Source organism: Glossina fuscipes, unplaced genomic scaffold, assembly GCF_014805625.2.
Source record: "Glossina fuscipes isolate IAEA_lab_2018 unplaced genomic scaffold, Yale_Gfus_2 89, whole genome shotgun sequence".
Classification (NCBI taxonomy): domain Eukaryota; kingdom Metazoa; phylum Arthropoda; class Insecta; order Diptera; family Glossinidae; genus Glossina; species Glossina fuscipes.
The window spans coordinates 27,583-48,219 of record NW_023998443.1 but is presented as its reverse complement, the minus strand read 5'-3'; the positions used below and the strand labels follow the sequence as shown (position 1 = coordinate 48,219).

At 33.8% G+C, this 20,637-nt stretch overlaps 1 protein-coding gene across 4 annotated transcripts in view; it reads left to right on the top strand.

Annotated features, from left to right (window-relative positions):
- LOC119638452 (tubulin beta chain) overlaps positions 1 to 20,637 on the top strand; it is a 78,496-nt gene that overhangs the window by 35,330 nt on the left and 22,529 nt on the right. For all 4 annotated transcript variants that reach the window (XM_038035230.1, XM_038035231.1, XM_038035229.1 and 1 more), the window contains 2 exons: positions 9,805 to 10,039; positions 10,593 to 10,822. In XM_038035230.1, coding sequence (XP_037891158.1) covers positions 9,805 to 10,039; positions 10,593 to 10,822 — 465 coding nt within the window. The remainder of the gene's footprint in view (positions 1 to 9,804; positions 10,040 to 10,592; positions 10,823 to 20,637) is intronic.

The following is a 20,637-nucleotide window of genomic DNA, read 5'->3' as shown; positions in this document are numbered from 1 at the left end:
CTCGTATAAAACACATAACGCATAACACATCATATCGGAGCACATCATTGAATGGCCATCACATTAGTTAAGTCAACAGTAATGACAACAGTAAACATTTGCATATCACAATTGTCAATTACTGAAATCGCAAATGACATCAATTGCTATAGCAACAAAATAGCAAAAACAACAATAACAATAACAACAACAATAACAATAGTAACAATAACAATAACAATAATGTATTTATTTAAGTTATAGTTAAAGCAGAATGTCAATCATATGTACTTTTAAATTATCCCCATATTGCAATAACAATAATAATACATGCATTTAAAATATTTAATTAAATAAAATTTACAATTATTTTTGTATATATATATACATATATATATATAGGAAATATTGATGCGTAATTGTACATAAAAAATATGATTGCATAGAAATACTCATTAAAGGATACATGACCCCGGGGGTAGTAACAGTAAAGAGAGCAAAAATTTGACTTCGAGCTATATCTCTGCTATATAAAGTCTATACATATATAGTTGCATATCTCTATCGCTTTTCGATACTACGATTTCCCAAGCATATATCTTACAACCATCGAAGTGTGTCAAAATAAAATGTAACAAAGCAAGAAGCCCTCATAAAAATCTAAAGAAACGATAAGGAGCACACATAATGAATCTTCTATGAAGATAATATGCGGGAAATCTAAAGGGAATCTCTTACGTCCTACTTTATTCTCCAATCAAGGACATCATCTCGCCTTTATTACAATTTATTGGTTTAGCTCTTGTATTCGACTCACTGGTAGAGTTATTGACATTAATTCTGTTCACGTTTTCAACTGCTTGATAAGTAAAGGCATTGCGTTTACCAATCCGGCACAACATATCAATCATATCAATTTAGTATGCGGTCATACGGTTAATCAGCGACTTTTGTTGAGAAATTTTACCCAACCACTCTTTCAATATAATATGGAGACTGGCCACAGAATACTAAATACTTCGTCAAAATAAAGCGATCTGATAGACGGACGGACGGACAAGTTTACAAAGATTCAGAAAAAAAAATTCTAAATCAATCGACATAATAAAAAGTGACTATATCTTAAGCCCTTCTGGATGTGACATACATCTACTCAAACTTAATAGGTCATATATCGCGAGCGGCATTGGCGATGACAAAATTTTGATAAAATCAAACATTTGAATATACTTGCAACTACGAACATAGCCGAAATTATTACAGTAACTCAAAATTGCCGTTGGTCAGTTAATAACCGTTTAAACTATTAATAAAATCCTATGGGTCAGTACATGGCAGCAATTTGGACGGAAGAAACAATTTGCTTTGCTTCTTTAAGAAGATGCTCTAGCTCATAAAAGACTTTCTGCCTTATTCGAGTTGAAGGACTTACGTGATATTGGGGACAGTCCATGACTTGCAGCTTTTTCAAATACGTAACAAATTCCTACGCTGGAAATAAAACAAACACATAAGTGGATGAACTTTTGAAAGTTCTTTTCACACACAGAATATAAAGAAATGAAGAGAACAATTATATACAAGAAGAGGAGAACATATTGAGGAATAAAAGTACTTTGCCACCCGCTAATTACGATTTTTCAGTTCAAAATATTATAATTTTAATTCACTCTCAATGAGAAGCATTAAGATCAATTTCGAACTTATTTTAATCAATTCATTACGAACGATTTGCTACCAGCGATTGCAAAATAGAATATTTGTTACTTGCACGTGTTTGCTGCTCGCATAAGCAGCAGAAATCATGGCCGCATTTTATAGGTGCAACTGAAAAAAAACAGTGTTCCATAAATATAAAATTTATTGGAAAAAAAAATGGGAAAAAAATTCCAAAGTACTTAGAAAAACATAAATACTCAGGTATACATACATAATACGTACATACATGCATGAGTGGGTGTTGGTTAAATGAATAAATGAACCAAACAAAAGTTTTTTGTTATCATTGAAGCATGTCTAAAAGCCAATTGAAAAGTTTTCATCTTTGTTTTTATACTTTTCCAAACAAACACAATTTTTGCGAGCAAAAAGAATAAGTGCAGCCTGAACAAATAACCAAGCGGAGCGAGAATAAGAAGGAGAGCAAAAAAACGTTATATATTTTATTTAAATTTAGTTTTAATCCTTGAATGGGTTCGTAGTGCGTACAATACCTATTTTGCATAGATTACTTGACGGACTTTGAAAAACTTGCTTCAATGTATATGTGTATGCGTACATATACATATATATGCATAGTATAGCCTTAGTTTATCTGCTGTTGCTGTTGCTGTTGCTGCCGCTGCGGCTGCCTCTTTTGCTGCTACTCTACTACAACTCGCATGTGTGCAATCAACTGTTATCAATTTTACGCTTTTTCTCAAAAACTTTTTTTGCAAAAAACTTTTTCTTTCTTACGCTACCTCCTGCCCTTTTTACTCTTCTCTTACCCACAACATCTCTCTCACCATATATCCATTTTTGCTCCATTTTTGCCCGCAATGCTGCTACCGTTTTATACCGTTTTATATATGTTGGTATTTATAGCATTTTTATGTGCACTTTAAGTGTATAAAGTGCATATGAGTAAACTATTTAACAAATCCAATCAGGTATATGTGTAAATGTTGTGTATTGTGTGTTCGGTGTGGCAAAAAATACCAAAGAGTTATACCTACTAATTTTAACACCATAAACGAATTGTTTAAGAGGCGCTTTTATTTTCTTTCCTTCTTTTAAATAAAAGATAAACACACGATTCAAAGCAGCCACCACCTCTAAGAGGAAGAGCCCTAAAATTTCGCCCAGTTAATCTTTATGGTCGGTCTGGTCCTGATTTTATCTCTTTCCCTCTCTGAAATGCAATACAAATATGAAAGACTCTCTCTATAAATTATTAAAATGTTTTTACGGTACATTTTACACTTACTTTCCGATAAATTGCAACATTAATAATACAAATGAACTTTTAAAGCACAAAAGTGCATATATGTGAGTATGAAAATAAATAAGAAGGTTATAATCATCTTAAGGCGAATCTTGAATGCCCCTCACCTCGACTTACTTTATGCAAAGTTGTGCAAATTTTTTATTAATGATACGCTATTCAGCGAGAAGCAGACTTAAATGTCAATGCATATCAAAAATAAATTGAAGTTTGGAATTTTTAGTAAAGTACTTCAGCTTTTCATCCCTAAGCCTTACTCTGAAATTTGATTTCAGAAACTTTACCAAGTTGCAAACTTTAGTTTTCGTTTTCAAGTCTCACGGCTTTGACAACATCGTACCAGTGCATAAACAATTTGACGGGTATGCGAGGGAACAACTGAAAATGTCCGAGAAGACTAAAAAAAAAAAAAAAAAACTCTGCTATCGTTCAATGATGGTAGCTAGAAGCTCTTATAACACGCATAGACAAAAATGATTGGATCCAATATTTGAAAGCATAGCTCCTTTAAGCTTTTAACTGATTACATATAAAAATACATAAGTTCACCTTTTGAGATGCTTTAATTTAGCAATAACTAATGCTGTCTCTCATTAGTTCCAATAATTAATGCAACTTCGTATATGGAGCATATAATGCATATTAACAATAATGCTGCATAGTTTTGTGCGTTACAAGTAATATGAAAAACATGGTTTACCCTTATGTTTCGTGAATGGCTACATAAATAATAAAAACCAGCAATAATACTTAACATTTGCACGTGTAAAATATAACATACATTCATACATATATACACATTTATATACACATACAAAGGGATGTTGCGTATTTTAAGCCTGTTTCACTGAACCATGAAGAAATCATAGATTCCGCTTGATTACGTGAGAATTGAAAGATAACTGATTAACATAAATTTTTATTTAACGCACTCATATCGCGTTAAACGTTTTACAAATGTAAGCGTAAATGTTTTTTTTTTTTTTTATGTTGGGTATCTATAAAGTTTTCCCTTTTTTCGCAATTTATTTGAATGAGGGAGAAACCCGAATACTATTACATTTACCTCAAGTTCTGACGGGTTCCTCCTTTCTTTCTGCTTGTTTTGATTAACCTAAAGAAACCTCCTTTGTTTTGATTAACCTAAATAAACCTCCTCGATAAGGAGTTATGTCAACACATCTTCAACGCTTTCTCACTTGGAAGTTGAGCAGTGATACTGTAAAAATAATAATAACTAATATTGCTTATTGCTTTTGTATATATTTATTACTATTTGTTAACATTACTTGCTATTTGTTATCACTTATCACTCATTTAAACTTATCATTACTTATTATTAATTATTATCACTTGGTATTATCCATTACTTTTACTATTATTACTTATTACTACTTATTACATATATATATAGAAATACTACAAAAACAAGTAAAAACTCTATACTGGTCCACGACCATTGTACCAAATTTGATCAAAATAGTTCAAAAATGACCCTCCGCAGATGAAAGCAACATCAAAAGACGGACAGACGGACAGACAAGCTTAGATCGATTCAGCATAGATATAATAAAAGATCGATCCATTTCCAGTCCTGCCGGGGGGTTGTCTACATTTGCACAAATTTAATACACCCTATGCATTATTACTTTTTACTGTTATTTTACTTAAATAATAGATTTATATACATATAGATTTTTTTTCAATAAACCTGACAGCTCTAGATGCTAGTGCCTTAAGACTTAAGTCTTAGAATTTATTTTCTGACTTAATTAATGATAATAATAATAAATACATTTTTCATGTATTATATTAATTTACATATATTTACTATTATTTATTTTATGAATGTTAATAGAATACATTAAAAGTGAAGATCTTTCACCGGAAGCATCTTTTTCAGAAAATCGCTTTCATTCTTAAAATTTATTCAAAGCTTTTGACGATTGTCAAGCATTTTGCTACACAACTTGTTAACATAAGTTGTCGGAGACATCCAATCTCTATAATTTGTCTCGTAACTGTCCAGTCAGTATTGTCCGAGATATCCATTTGCCGACAACCTGGTTGATAAATTCGAGCCACCCGTTCTCCCCTTCTTGCCTCAGGATATGAATAAGTCGTTTTTTTGTCATTACATTTCCATTTACTGTAATCACGATTTATGCAGACATATGCGCCTCTTTCCAAACAAGCCTACGCTGAACCCCCTATGGTTCAATATCGTTCAACCGCAATTAATGCACAAAAAAAAAAAAAAAAAAAAATCGGCACAAAAATGATTATTATGCAAGTGGCGATGCTTCGCAAACATCACATATGGAAAAAATTCTCACAATTAGCATTCTTTGCTGTAAGAAGAGAAAAGAAGTAAAAATCGAATACAAAAGCAATAAAAAAAGCATTAAACGTAAACAGAAAAGTCAGGCGTACATAAGAATAATTTAAAATTCATAAAGTAAAATCCGAGCGTTTTTCATTCGGCTGGTAAAGAAAATCAATCGAGAAGAGCAAAAGCAACAAATCACTGATGGATGAAATCTGTAGCATATATCACATATCAACAATTCTTTTTTTTTTTTTGTTAAGACCAATAAATGATATTTGCTATCATTTATTAGGTTGGCATTTGCGATTTGCACGAAATGTATGCCTCTCAAGCTATAATGAGTTCGGCTATTTTGGCATTTTTTTTTTATGCTCAGACTATAAATGGCTTTCGCTGCTTAAGGAGACCTTAATTATAGAGTGAAAGTAGTGAACAAAATATTTAAAAAAAAAATTGTTACCTACCGACGCGTATGGAATTCTCGAAAAATACCGATGAACATTTGCCGGTTTTGAATTTGAGATCGGTGGTGTCCCTGCCTGCACCCACTTAGCCACATCTGCCTGCCTGTCATATAAGAAGCTTTTCCAACCAACAAGAAGCTTCTCCAAGCGATTACCCACCCTCTCTTACCCGTTTCTTTAAACCACTTTTTTGATTAACTTCTTTAAGCAGCTTTTTTAACACATAGAAGTAGAACTATTTCACCTTCTAGGAAAAAACTTGTAACTTCCAGCATGAGTCGAGCCATGGGGGAGTGTCCACTTGCTTATCGCCTAGTAAGAGAATTTATAAAAAAATTAAAATAAAGACCATGAGAAAAATAGATGGAACCTGTGGTCTTAAAAACATTAAGATTAATACTAAACACTAAGTATGGCTGCCTTTAGCCATACATACGTCACTTATATAGTATCCAAAATCTTTTTGCATTCTACTTACAACAGATCAAGTTTAAAAATAGACGTAATCTATGTATACTGTACCGCCATGCAATCAAAACTCGTCCCGATATTTGCTACAACTATTTATATAAAATCTTTCCAGAATTTGTCCTTAAAGGCATTTCACGACTCGCCTACAGTTGCAAAATTAATGACTGTTTAATGTTCGCTTTCGCGCTCGCAATTTTCCTCCTTGCTACTGATAATAAAGATCATCGATTAACGGATTAAGGCTAAAGAATATATTAATACGTGAAGAAGAAATTAATTCCCGCTGCTCTTAGGCTAAGGAGAAGTGACAACATTTTCGATTTATTCAGTTTATTTCATGGGAAATTGCTACGATTCGCTTTAAAAAGGAAAATATCCAAAAAAAAAAAGTAAAATTTCGCAAATAAAAATGCTATGGAATCATTAATAACATATAGCAAAAAATAAGTCCCTTTAAAAGAAGAATTATAAAATTTTTTCCGACGACATAGAAAATTAGCAACACATTTATATATATATATATATATATATAGCACATTCGATTTTATAATATTAAGAGGCACAAAAACTTCTTTTCATGTTAATTTAAAAAAAAAAAAAAATTTTTATGCAACACATATAAAATGTATGTAGGTATGTACACATAGCGCTATTTGCACTATTTGTACATCGCTGTCATCGCATAAATCTCACATGCATATCAATAAATATGAAAAATATTTACTTTTCGTCGTAGCACATATACACGTTCAGAATTATTTACCAAACTTAACATGATAACACCAACAAAAATAGGTATCATTGAATGAAAAAACAATTCCAAATTTATTTATATAAAATGTAAGAAAATATATTCGATTGTGGCCGAATCTATTTGGGATCTCACCTTAAAAAAAAAAAACACACACGCACACACACACACACAAAAGAACCTAGATGGACAGACACATGGATTTCTTTAAATCAGTTAAGAACTTGATATTAATCAGAAATACATATACTTTGTAGAGTTCCTCGAATTTACCTCAGGATGTTGCAAAAGTTTTGAGAAAAAAGAAAAGCGAAAATTCCTCACTCTATACTATTGGATAGCTATGATTATAGTTATACGGATACTGTACGGTCATTGTCGAATAGACAATAGAGAGTTTTCTCGTTGTATTTGTCGACCATCGATTAGGAGAAACGTCATTTTTTTTTTTTTTTTTTTGCTTTTGGAACAGAGGTGTTCACAATTTATCGTGTACCGTAGGCATGTGCTTTTAACAATTTGATCCATTTTCAATGCTAGCCTGGCATCCAAATACTCTTGACTGACATCAAGCCGAGTTTTGTGTCTGATGGTTCATCTATCACAGGCGTTTACACACGTGGACAGACAGACTTACCTTGATCGTTAGGGAATTTAATATTAATCTGTCAAAATTTCGTGTACGAGTTGCGAAAGTTTTGAAATAATGAATATGTCCTTAGGCTTTAGGTGATAGGTACGAAAAGGAAGATTTCAAAGGAAAATATGGTAAATATAACACGTAAATATGAAATAGACGTTTTGGGCATTTCTTCCGATATTTGCACAGATATGTCTAATATCCATAATTTGTATCTGTAGAATTTCTACGCGTCAAGACCGATGGGTCTTCCTGTGTTAGACGGATCATTGTTACTCCAAACTTCACCCAATTTCCATGTATTGATATAATCCAATATAAACAAGGGCGTTAAACGGCTACTAACGCCTTCTTCTTTTAGGGACTGATACAAAGTCTTTCAACAAAACGTGCTCTATTTTTGATATGTTAATATGTAACAGCGGTCATTATATGCGATGGCATTTGACAAGTGAAAACTAAGAGATATTCATTCGTCGTGCAGAAAAGTTAACTAACTGCTGGAAGTGCAACTGGAAGAGAGCACGAATAACTTCTTCAAATTAAAAAAAGAGACAATTTTAGCAAGATGTCGCCACGTGTCGTGCAACTCGTAAAACTGTCCTTTCGCAATGCGTGACTGATTTAACATGAAGCTTTTTTCTGAGAGACGTCATATCTAAACATAAAGTAGTAATCCGCCTGAGTAGCCGAAGGGGAGGAATCTCGACTAGCAAGTCAATGGTCGTGGGTTCGAATCTCAAGTGCGGTAGAGTTTTTAATAAAAAGCCGATAGCCTTAGATGCTAGTGCTTTTAAGAGTTTAGTCTTAGAATTTATTTCTCTGGCGAAATTAACAATAATAATAATAATAATAATAATAATAATAATAAACATAAAGTATGTAATAATCGTTTACAACATATTTCGATTCTTTCGCCAACTTCACGATATCGATTTTCTGATAAGAAAAACTGAAATTGCGTTAACCTCTTATAAGGCATATCGAATTCAATGTGAACCCAATGTTCGCGTTCACATATTCACATTCGTTTAATTACAAATTCAATACCACACAAGGATGAATGGCGAAATATGTAAATACATGAAAATAAGATTCCATGCGCCATCATTTATATGCACACATAAAAAGCTAAAGGACACTGTTTTATATTAACGTAACATACAAAAATAATAAACAAAATTTATTGGTTTTTCTATCTTAAGGGAATTGAGGTATAATAGTTTTACCATTTTCTTTGTAACATTTAAAAAATGTGTCATTAAGCGCATATACGAAGGTGTATTTGTTCGCGAAAGATTTTTTAAAGTCGCAACCAAACTTGCTCTGTCTATCAGGCATGCGAGAGCTAATAAATAAGATAAAAAACTGACTGAAATGTGGTTTTTGAACCCAAAGTTAATAGGCGCCTAGCAAAAGTTTCTTCATTTCTCGTTCTTTGTAGCCGTCACCGTCTTATACGAATAGAGGATGAGTGATTCATTGCAAAAAAAAAAAAAAGGAAAAAAGCCTCCACTGATATCGTCCCAAATAGCACGTTGTCCGCATGAGTAGCCGTGTAGGCAAAAGATCACTACTCAATGTGTGCAGATTCAAATCTCAATTGCGGTAGAGTTTTCAATACAGACCAGCAGATGATCGATATTATATAGGGCCATCTTTAAACCCATACTTTGTAAATTTATCTACAAAATATATAGAAAACAAATAAGTAAATAGTGAAAGCTCGATATAAGAGCGGTCTTCGTTAGTCTGTTGAGCATGAAGAGAATTTATGCAATTGCTTAGGGTAATGGGTATCTAAAATTCGCTCTAAAGGGTAGATAAATTTCGTGTTTGTATTTTATTTGCTGCCAACCCCCAAATAAATGCCACCGATGTTTGTTTCGCACATACCACAAAGAGGAATTCTCGCATTTTAAAAAACGAATTATTCTTTTTAGTGCCGAAATATTCTAGAGTGAAATTTTCGCTATAAAACCAGTCACCTGGAAATTATTAAAACATTTTTGCTTTTATTATGAATAATAATTTATAGATAAATTTGTGCACATAAATATTTTTCCAATATTAAGCATAACATTAGAGTGCTTACTTAGCACACCATAAATATATATTTATATGCATATATATATTATATATATGTATTTATAATAATAACTTTTTTTTTCTTTTTGTTTTCAGTTTTGGGAAATAATATCCGATGAGCATGGTATCGATCCGAATGGCATGTATCATGGCGAAAATGATATGCAATTGGAGAGGATCGATGTCTATTACACGGAAGCTAATCATGGCAAATATGTTCCGCGTGCTGTCCTTATTGACTTGGAACCGGGTACTATGGACTCAGTACGCCAATCACCAATGGGTTATTTATTTAGGCCAGATAATTTTGTGTTCGGCCAATCGGGAGCAGGTGAGTTATTACTTGTTGTGTGAAGTAAACTATATATTTTATACCCATCGCCGAAGGACGGAGGCATATATTCATTTTGTTAAAACGTTTGCAATGCCCAGAAAGAAGCGGCAGAGACCCCACAAATTATATTTGGCCATTTTCAAATCCGGAATGCATCTAAGCATGTTAATCTGTTCGTCTGTCCATCTGTCCATTTGTCCATTTGTCCATCTGTCCGCCTGTTCAACTGTGCAATATATAAAAGATAAAACTCACTCGTTCAAAACAATGAAGATATTGCTTGAAAAATTTAGAAAATAATATGAACGAGACTGAAACCGGTCAAGGTTTACACGTCTGTGCGACAAAAACTGTAAACGCTTTTGCGTTCTGAACTATGACACGTACACCATGAAAATTTTCACTTTCATTCTGGACATAGAAAAAATCACCCCCGCCCATCCAATATTATAGCGTATGAAAAGGTAGTTCTTTTCCTTTTCTTGTCAGTCATTTTTAGGATAACGACCGATTATAATTTTCTTATTTGCTTTTTCTAATTGAAATTAAGGTAATAACTGGGCCAAAGGTCATTACACGGAAGGTGCTGAATTAGTTGATCAAATTTTGGATGTTATACGCAAAGAATCGGAAGGTTGCGACTGCCTACAAGGCTTCCAATTGGCTCATTCTTTAGGCGGTGGCACGGGTTCCGGTCTCGGTACATTATTAATATCAAAAATTCGTGAGGAATATCCAGATAGAATAATGAACACATTCTCCGTAGTACCATCACCTAAGGTAACAAAGTAAATCATTTCATCTTTATTTAATTGAAAACATAAAATTTTAGGGAAAATCCAAGTAAGATTTCGACAAACAAATTTTTTATATATTGTTGGCTGACAATTATCTTAATCGAAAAGCATTTGTTTCGAAATCTATATCGATATTGTTTATCGAAAACCTCTGGCAATATCTTTGCGACCTTTGTCAGTAATCCCTCAAGCTATATATTGCATAATATATGCATCATATAAAAACTTTTAACATAATTGATATTTGTTTGGACGTTTTTATTGCGTTTTATGTAAAACAAAAAGTTCTCATGCCGGGAACATCGTTTTCCACATGATGTTATTTATTATTAATACCATTATCAACATTTGCGTTGATATTAAACAAAAAAGAAAAATTTTTATTTGAAAAACCTTAACCATATCCCAGTAGTTTGGTGATTATGCTATGCTACATAGACAGCAGCGTTGAACATGTTAAGTTTGTGTCAATCTTTATCATTTTAATGGTAAAATGAAACGCTAAACAAGCCTCCATTTTGAGAATTTCGATCCCTTTCAGAGTCGATGCAGGTAAAATAATTTATATGTTATGTGTTCATCTAATAGGTTGCAGGTGAATGCATTTGTTATGTTTAATCCATCCGTTATCGGGCAAGACATATATATGTATGCTTCTCAAAAGCAACCGGATGCAAAATGTCTATTATATAAAACAATAGATGATTCGATTCTTTTTCGATAGTGAACTGTAGAAAAAGAGGCTTGATATCTTCTTGCCATCTGAGATAACCTAAACAATTTTACTTCACCGAATTTTTGCTCCTCCTATTTTCTAAAGCGTAAAGTATTATATTAGCGAAGACATTGCCCTTTTTCTGGCAAAATACGAAAAGCATAAGCAAAGTGATAGGCTCAGAGTTACGCGAGAACAATTTACAAATAGCGCGTCAAATATCGAACTGTCAAAATAAAACAAAAGTGACAAACCATGCCAGTAACCCCAGACGGCATGGACGTTGCATGCGTGATCAAAAATCGGAAAGTCTTGGCTTTAGTACCTTAAATAAACCCAACCTCTCCCGCTGTTCTTCAGTTAGTTTCAAAAACCGACTTGTTGTTCTTTCTTGAGGCCAATCATTCGGGCCGTCGCCTCTAAATACGTAACATCCTAATATTCAGGAAGAAGCGATAAGAGAGAGGTATGGAGTAACCGTAATCCGGAAGATGTATGCAAAACGATTAGCATGTGTTATGCCTTTGTCGGCCAAGCACTCATCAAGGCTACGACCACATATTCGTAGAAATTCAATTACGTTGTAACGCACTCGCTATTGAACCCGGGTATGCCGATTTGACTGATAATCGGGCTTTTTAACTATTTCACTACGATTTCTTGACGACCATCACGTACCAATCGTAATTAATCGGGTTCAATTCCGCACTCGGAATTTCGAGTGCGGAATTGAACCCGGGCATGCTGACTTGATTGATAGTCGGGCCTCTTAACTTTAGCTTTACTACTACTTATTCAAAAAAAATGAGCATGACGCTTAAAATAACAACAAATGTATTCGCAATTTTCGCCACTAAAACTGCATTATATTTTATGATGAACAAGTATTTTCTAGAAACAGGTCGATAATTGTACATAGTTGGTGAAAAAAATGTCATAGGTGTACATGATGATAATAAAAAGATTCTTACGCCTCATAGTAGTGGTAAGACCTTGCGGGGATAACTTTTATCGATGATAGCATTCAAAAGCTTTCGAAACTTCTCATGTTCATATATAAGTGGATTTGCACCTTCGTTCGTATATCAAAAACCGCAAACAATCAAATCGAAATTAATTTATTAAAACGTCAAAATATAATTAAATTTGAATTGAAGCATTATAATTTGTATTAATGTCATTTGCAAATACAAAAAATCAAATGAATTAAATAACTACAACAAAACGCATTAAAAAACCAAAATATATATTTTTACTTCATTATATATGTGTACACATATATATATTTATGCACATATATATATATTAATCAACTAAAGACATACTTATTAACAATTAACCGATAATTGTCGAGCAAAAAAGCTGCAGCGAATAGCACACACATTGTGCACGTAACATATAACGCATAGCTACCAAAGCCATTAATATGTATAAATAGTAAAATAAAAGCAGAAAATATTTACAGATATAATGCATAGCGGTGAAGTGTTTTCCTTTTTATTTTTTTTTTTTTTTCTTTTCGTTTGCAATTTGACGTAATTGTGTATTCAGTGAGTGAAAATTAAATTAAAATTTATTTTAAAATTTATTAACAAACTATTTTTACAAATAAAACGCAAATAAAATAAAACGGATAACATCTACACGATAGTAGTTGAATTCATGTCATTACAAATCCTAAACGCGCTTATAAAACTGTTCACACATGCACTGTTTCACGGGGACATTGCCTCTCCTACACTGCTCGTTTTCTTCATTAGCTCTTGCTTGGCAATCTTTGCATTAAAAATATGGGCATTCTTGTTTACTGCATCGGTGTTGTCCAGACCTTGAAGAAAATCTCGTTTGCATTTGCAAACATCCAGAAATTTACGTTAAACAGCTCAGAAGGTGTCAAGTCGATTTATTTAAATCTCTCTTTCCCTTTCTCTCTCTCTCTCTCAGTAAAGAACAGTCGTTACAAAATCCGTTAAAATGCAAATGAATTTTATGGAGCCATTGAAGCCATGTGCTTATCTCGCAACTCACCGCAGCAACAAGATTGCTCTGATCGTTGAAAATAAATATTTTGATGATATTAGAGCTTGGTCTTAGGTTTGTCTTAAAAATGTCTTTTCGCTTTCAAGAAGAAGAAGAAGCTTTTTTGTCTCTCAATATTAATTCAGATCTTGCAATCTCTGCCGAATGCTTTGTTTCTATCCCAGCTGGTTTAACAACTCTGTGAAATACTTGCATGGAAACGAAGTGTATACAAACATTTGGATATGACCCTTCCGGGAAAATTTAAGTAGCAATTGGTTCGGTTGAACCACGTATGTGAGGCCTGAGGGGAGAACTCGTAGTAGTTGTGGTTATGACCGTACGCGTAGGCATTAAATAGTTAGAGATGCATGATAAGGGGGATAGGTTTGAACAATAACCAACCCTTCACATCTAATACTCTAGTCTTGGTATTCGTCATCTCGCTTGCAAATTGAGGAGTGCGGGAAATTACAGGTTAATTACCCGAAGGATCTGTGCACCTCGTCCGATTAAGCCGTCAAGTCATTTGCAGAGTTAGAGAATCTCTCCCCCGGCTGCTTTTGATCGAGTGGTGCGCATTTAGAGGAACATAGCAGTTATTACACTGCACCGCGTACCTGATTCAGTGATAAGACAGAAGCTTCTTTGAGTATGAAATGTAAGCGTGCTCTCCAGTTAATTGCTTTAATTCTCCGGTGACATAGCGACAAGACCGATTACACTCATAAAAAGATCTTTACACTAATATGAAAGATGCTTACAGTTAACGGATGTTAGAGCCTTTATAGCATAAGATTTGCTGAAGCTGACCGAATCCCAATGAAATTGATTCATACAGACTTCACCTTTGTTCTTGATCTTAATACCAATAAGAATACATTTCTCAGAAAATCTTCGCTGACAGTTTTTGCATATCCGATGTTATCTATATACGAATTAGTCTCTTAATCCCACTGGCAGAACTACCGCATTGGTATTAAAAATTTACTCACACGTTCGCGTGTACGTGGGTTTTGCATTTTAATCTTTCAAGTCCAGTTTTCTTCTTCTTCTTCGTTTTTTTTTTTTTGCAAAATATTTTAAAATCTTCTTATCAAAAGAAATCATGAATTTTCAAAAGTGTAATTAAATGAAATTTCAATTTATAAATATTGCATTTAAATGCTCAAAAAAAAAAAAAAGCAGGGGAAATAAATGCAATGGGTTGGTGAGCATAATCACATTAATTTGATTAAAGTAAAATATTATAAATGCGTGCATATATTTATATATATATATAAACAAATGAAATAAATGTATGGAGTTTTCTTGCTGAACTTCGAAAGCTTAAATGAACATAATTTATATGGAACGATACGATATTGTTAACGCATCGACATATTTTTATTTATGTCAGGACAACGTACCGTTTTGTGTTTATATGTAAATCTTGCAATGCATGTGTGCGTGTATGCATGTGTAAATACCGGCATACATTGTCGGTTGATCAGCGTGTGTTAATGTGTGTGTTTACACATTAATATGCTAATGTATGCATGAATAAGTCTTACCGTTACTGTAATTACATGGATTAACAAGGATTTATATAAGCTGAGCATTGCAAAAAAAAAAAAAAATTATTGAATTTAATAAAATAAATTTCTTCTCACTTTTTGCGCGCTTTGCTACCCCATATTTAAACGTTTGTACAAATTTAATCATATTAGAGGAATGAAATAGATAGCTGGCTATGATAATGCAGAATCCAACACAATTTAAATTCTACATCGGGTAGTAGCTGGTTCCGTAATTAACAAAATAGCTCCACGACTACTTAGTTAGTTAGTTAGTCAGCTTATGTTCGAATTCTTTTGAACTTCGGGTTTCTGTATTTGCAGTAACTCGATACGCAATCCAATGTCCTCGTACGTATCCTCGTGTGTGTATTCCAATTTTCTTTCTATATTTGTGTAAATCAATAATTGCCCATTATTCTGAGCTATATTACTTACGTAAATATGAAACCGGAATTCGGTCACGCAGGGCCTTAGCATCACATATAGACGACATCCATATCTGGAGTTCTCTTTTTTTGACAGCATGAACAAGCCGTCGTAATACGAACTGATATCGCAGCCCAAGTATGTTTTCTCGAGTTTTGTGGTAAGGAAAAAGAGCATTTGCCGACAGTATTTTGTCTCTGCCCGCACGATGCAGACGAAGGTTGTTTTTGCCTCATATCGTAACTGAGGATCTCGACCTAGTAGTTTGAGAGCCCCAGTCGCACAAATTAATAGGCAGACGTACCATCCTAATCGACTTCAGGTCTAAGTCGCTTTGGCGGAAAGACGATCTTCTGTGTTTCGTGGGACCAGTAAAGTGCCGTTTGCAATTAGTAGTTAAAGTTTGTTGAAACACCAAACGCTCCCAAAAACAATCAGTCGGCTTAAGCTATTCGTTGTTCAAAAAAATATCATTTTTTTACATGACATCCATACGTCCATCTAAACGTAATACTGGTTCACCTGAGCACTTCACCGAGAAGTGTCAGACATTGCCGGGGGATTACCTACAAAAATTTATGGATCGAAGGAGATCGGTGGTGGGGTAGAGTGTACCACAGCCCAAGGCATAACATGGACCGTCCGTCTGTCTCCAGCACGTGTTTTTAAGCACGTGTATTACTTGAGCGTAACGGTGTGTGTAGTGTTTGCTCGTTAGAAATTGCAAGCACTCCACTGGTGATAAATTAAATTTTAAAATTATTACACAAAAGTGTAAGTCCTTCCATTTGTTTGCCGCGATGCAACAAGCACTTGCTAAGCTACAGTTCACCTCTTGGCAGAAGTGTACGAAAACGGCGAGTTCTTTTGTCGTGGCATCCATAAACAGTCGAATGAAATTTTTCATACAATAAACGTGTATTTGTAACACAAAAATTGAGGTTTCAAACGTACATACTTGGTATAAGTCCAATTACTTCGGCTATTTCTGAGTATGAAACGCAAAGAAATTACAAGAATTATTATTGACTTATGTAGGTTGCAACAACATATAACAAATATCGATGTACCTGAAATTAATTTTTTCATTTGGAACCTAAATGCAACAGTTTGCCTAGAGATGCAAGAGCATATTTGGTCTAATAATTCTTTTTTTAGCCATCCGCTTTGTTTTAATCTTAGTTGCCTGCGCCTTGTTTTTGTTTCAGTCTGTCACTACAATAACAGCGGAGAAGTGCGAGATAGCCTTTGGTAGTAAATGAAGGCATTATGCCATTCTTTCATGTTTGAAAATTCGACAACAAGCAAATATAAGGAAACGGTTACACAAACCAAGAAGCAAACATATCAATAACTCTCATTTAAGTCTAAAGCATATTCAGGAAGTAAGGTTAGCGCTTAAATTAGTCCTAACTGTCGTATGCGAAATAACAATATATTGTATACATATTGTAACAATATTAGCATACCTCTCCTTTACCGGTAATAATAATAAAGACAAGCAAACGAACATATGTACATGTGTGCAACAAACAATTAACCTCATCAAAAGATATAACCTTGGGCTAGAAAATGTTAATGTTTAACGCGCATTAACTCTAAATGACATCTGACAGCAGAATTTCTGCACAAACTCTCTGTAAAAAAAGTTACCGGAATTATAAAAAAGGACAAATTATTTCCATATATTTTCTTTATGCCGGTAGCTACATCGGTAGAAGCATCGGCGTTCACTTTGAAGCCCGTGATGAGCAACAAAAAAGTTCGATCAAAACTTTTATATATGTACGAAGTAAAATTATTATGTTTTCTAAGGAATCATAAATTTATAAATAGTGTAAATAGTGTAAGGCAATTATTGCCGCCGTTTGCAATTACATTTAAGTGAACGGGGTGCCTTAAGGTGGGCTTGACGTCATCAAAATCTTCTACACGTTTCTCTTCGATTGATTAATATGCGGGATTGAGTTTTTTTTTTTTAATTTTTTATGCATTTAATGCAGTCACAGCCCTCCCTCCCTCCCTCTAGCACTCCCACTTTATCGCCCGCGATAGGACAACCGCATAGCGTTCCTATGTTTGGTGCGCACAGTCAAATTCATCAAGTTTTTGAGTAACTCTTCTTTCGCGCGATTATGGTAAATTGGAGTAGTTTTGTAATCTGCCGCCAGGAACATTTTTATTCCCAAAATAGTACTCAAGACAGACAGGTTCACCTCTTCAATCGACTTTCAACCTTCCAACATTATCTCCATGTTTATCTTGCTTGCAAGTGTATAGATCGAGTAGAATGAGACAATTCAACTTCTAGTTCCGTTGCTGCTCTTCACAGCCATTCGCACTACTGAGCTGAGATGAGATAGACGGGCTTCGCTTTACGAAGCACAAAATTTTTGGGAAAAACTCTTTGTGCGACCCACTTTTCATTATACAACAACAAATAACAACACTATAGAGAGCCACGGCCGACCATTAAATACCGTACAACGCTTCACCTAATGCATTCGTACACGTCCGAATCGCCGGTGTACCATATGCAGTGTACAAGATGGAGAGATGGGCAGACGGATGGATGGACAAATAAATTTAGATCGAGCGAGTCTGAATCGATCATAATAAAAAGCGGATTTACTTCAAGTTCTTTTGGGTCCGCATAAATTTAAGGTGCCACCACAAGTAGTGGAGAGAGTTAAAAATATTGAATTGATTTTGAGTTGAAATTCAATAGAGTATCAACACAGAATATGATGGCGATGTCTTCAAGACGCGTCTTGAAACTAATATATTCCGTGTACTATATGCACTGAAAAGAAAAATTGGAAATATTTTTTAAACGGTATTTAGTAAACGTTGGCCCTTGTCCCATACATATGTGTGTATATAAAAGTCATTATAATTTTACGTTATTTTTCTTTTTCTCACAAATCAATTTTATGGCCATAAGTCAACCATCAATTCAACCGCACGTATCGTGCTCCTAGTATTAATATCATCACACGCATTAATCATGTGTATTCATAACTCGGCGCGATTCCACATTTTTATAAGCGCACAAGAAAATCACAAATGAGCTTTTTTTTATGCATTGCACACACACACACATATATATATATATATGTACATTTATGTGCATGGCATGCATGCATTAAGGGGAAAGATTAACCAATCAAGCAAATCCGCATTTCAATCCGCAATAAATTTTGTCAATTTAAACAAAAAGTTCAAACCAAAACGCACTAAAATTTATTACATACGCGTAAAACACACACAAATACATACATACAAAAATAGATATGAAAACATGCATACATTAAAAACTTACGCATCAAACTAAAGCACAATTGACGCACACACACACACATATATATATATATATATATATATATATATTTCATTCCTTACTATGAATAAGAGTGTGTGCGTGTGTGCGTGTGTGCGTGCGTGTGTACGTAGACTATACTTATGAGTACATATGCTGCATATGTCATGTCTAAGAGTGAGTGCACATGCACAATATGTCAAGTCAAATGGCGTTCATCTAATTTCATGCTTCAATTGACATAAATTGCTTAAATGAACAAACTGATAACTGAGAGGAACAAAACAGGCAAGAAAAACAGAGAAGCGGCAGAGCCCATACTAAACTAACCCCGAGCTAAACTTTTAAAGCATTATAACACATCAACTTAAAGCACTTTATTTAAGGTTGTCTTGCAAAAAATAAAAATAAAAAAAAAAATAAAAAACCATCCTTCTGGTCTGGTATACGGCTTAGAATAAAATATCTTTTGAGTGCTGAAGGAACGCAAAGACCGAAAAATCTGTATTTGTTTGGAGCAATTGTATTCTGAGCATTGAAATGGAAACCAATCCTTGGCAATGTATGCCAATAATTATGAAAGTGATCTAAGTCTTTTATTTTGCATATATACGTACATATATATAATTTGATTTTTGGGTTTTTTTTTTTTTTTTTTTTATAAGAGATAAAAACATTGTTTGAAATTTAGAAAATTGAAAGCATTTGATTGATATATCAATTTTGTTGACTTACTCCACTTTTGCAGACACCAGCAAACGAGCATATGTAAAATTAAATATTGACCAGTCCTTACTTTTGTCCTACAGTTTGTTAAAGTGCTAAGAAGCAGCATAACATCGACTACACTATCATTATAGGAATTATGAGAGAGAAGGTTTTGGTCGATAAAGGAAACATTAAAGAAAAAATGATATTCCCTTCAATCCAGTTTATAGAAATTAAAGAACAAATATTTTGTAGTTTCTCTAGATGTGTGAAGGAGAGCAGGTTAATTCTTCCTCAAAACCCCTGGGTTAGACTTTTATAGGGAGTTTAAATGTCGGCATTCTCCTGATTAAATTATAACTTATAATCTCTGCCATTAGCGGGAAGGTGCACACACACACACACACACACACACACACACACACCTATATATATTTCAAATCTACTTCCTCGATTGGAAAATTTGACAATTTCAAAGAACATACTCAACAGTAATACATATGACAGCTTTTTATCTCAAACAGATAATGGACTGACTGATTAGTTAAATCAGTCACGAATCTAACGCCATTCAATAGTACTTTACACTTTATAGGAATTTTTATTCCAATTGCTACAAACCTAACGGTAAGTCAAGTACAACCACGTCTCTCGATAGTGAATGCAAGAATTATTTTATGCCTTCTGATATGTGTGCAAAGGGTTCAAACTGCATATGTATTTGTTCACGTATATATAATTGTGGTTTTTCGGTTATCTGTTTCAGGCTTCGCTCTTTATACTCTATTTATTTCTATATGTTTTGTGGCTTGCCACTAAGTAGCAAAAGTTATCTTGCATTTGTGTTCGTTTATGTTTATGTGTCCCCCACATTTATCGTGTGTGTACTAGTTTGAATTATTTCCTTAGTGTTTTGGGCATACGAAGGATATATTTGTTTTGTTTGGTAGCAAATCGAGTTTACATATAAAAACCGTATTAGGTAATTTAAAAAATATTAAGTTTTTAGAGAGTCATAGTCCCAAACTGCCATCGAGGGCTAATGTCTATTG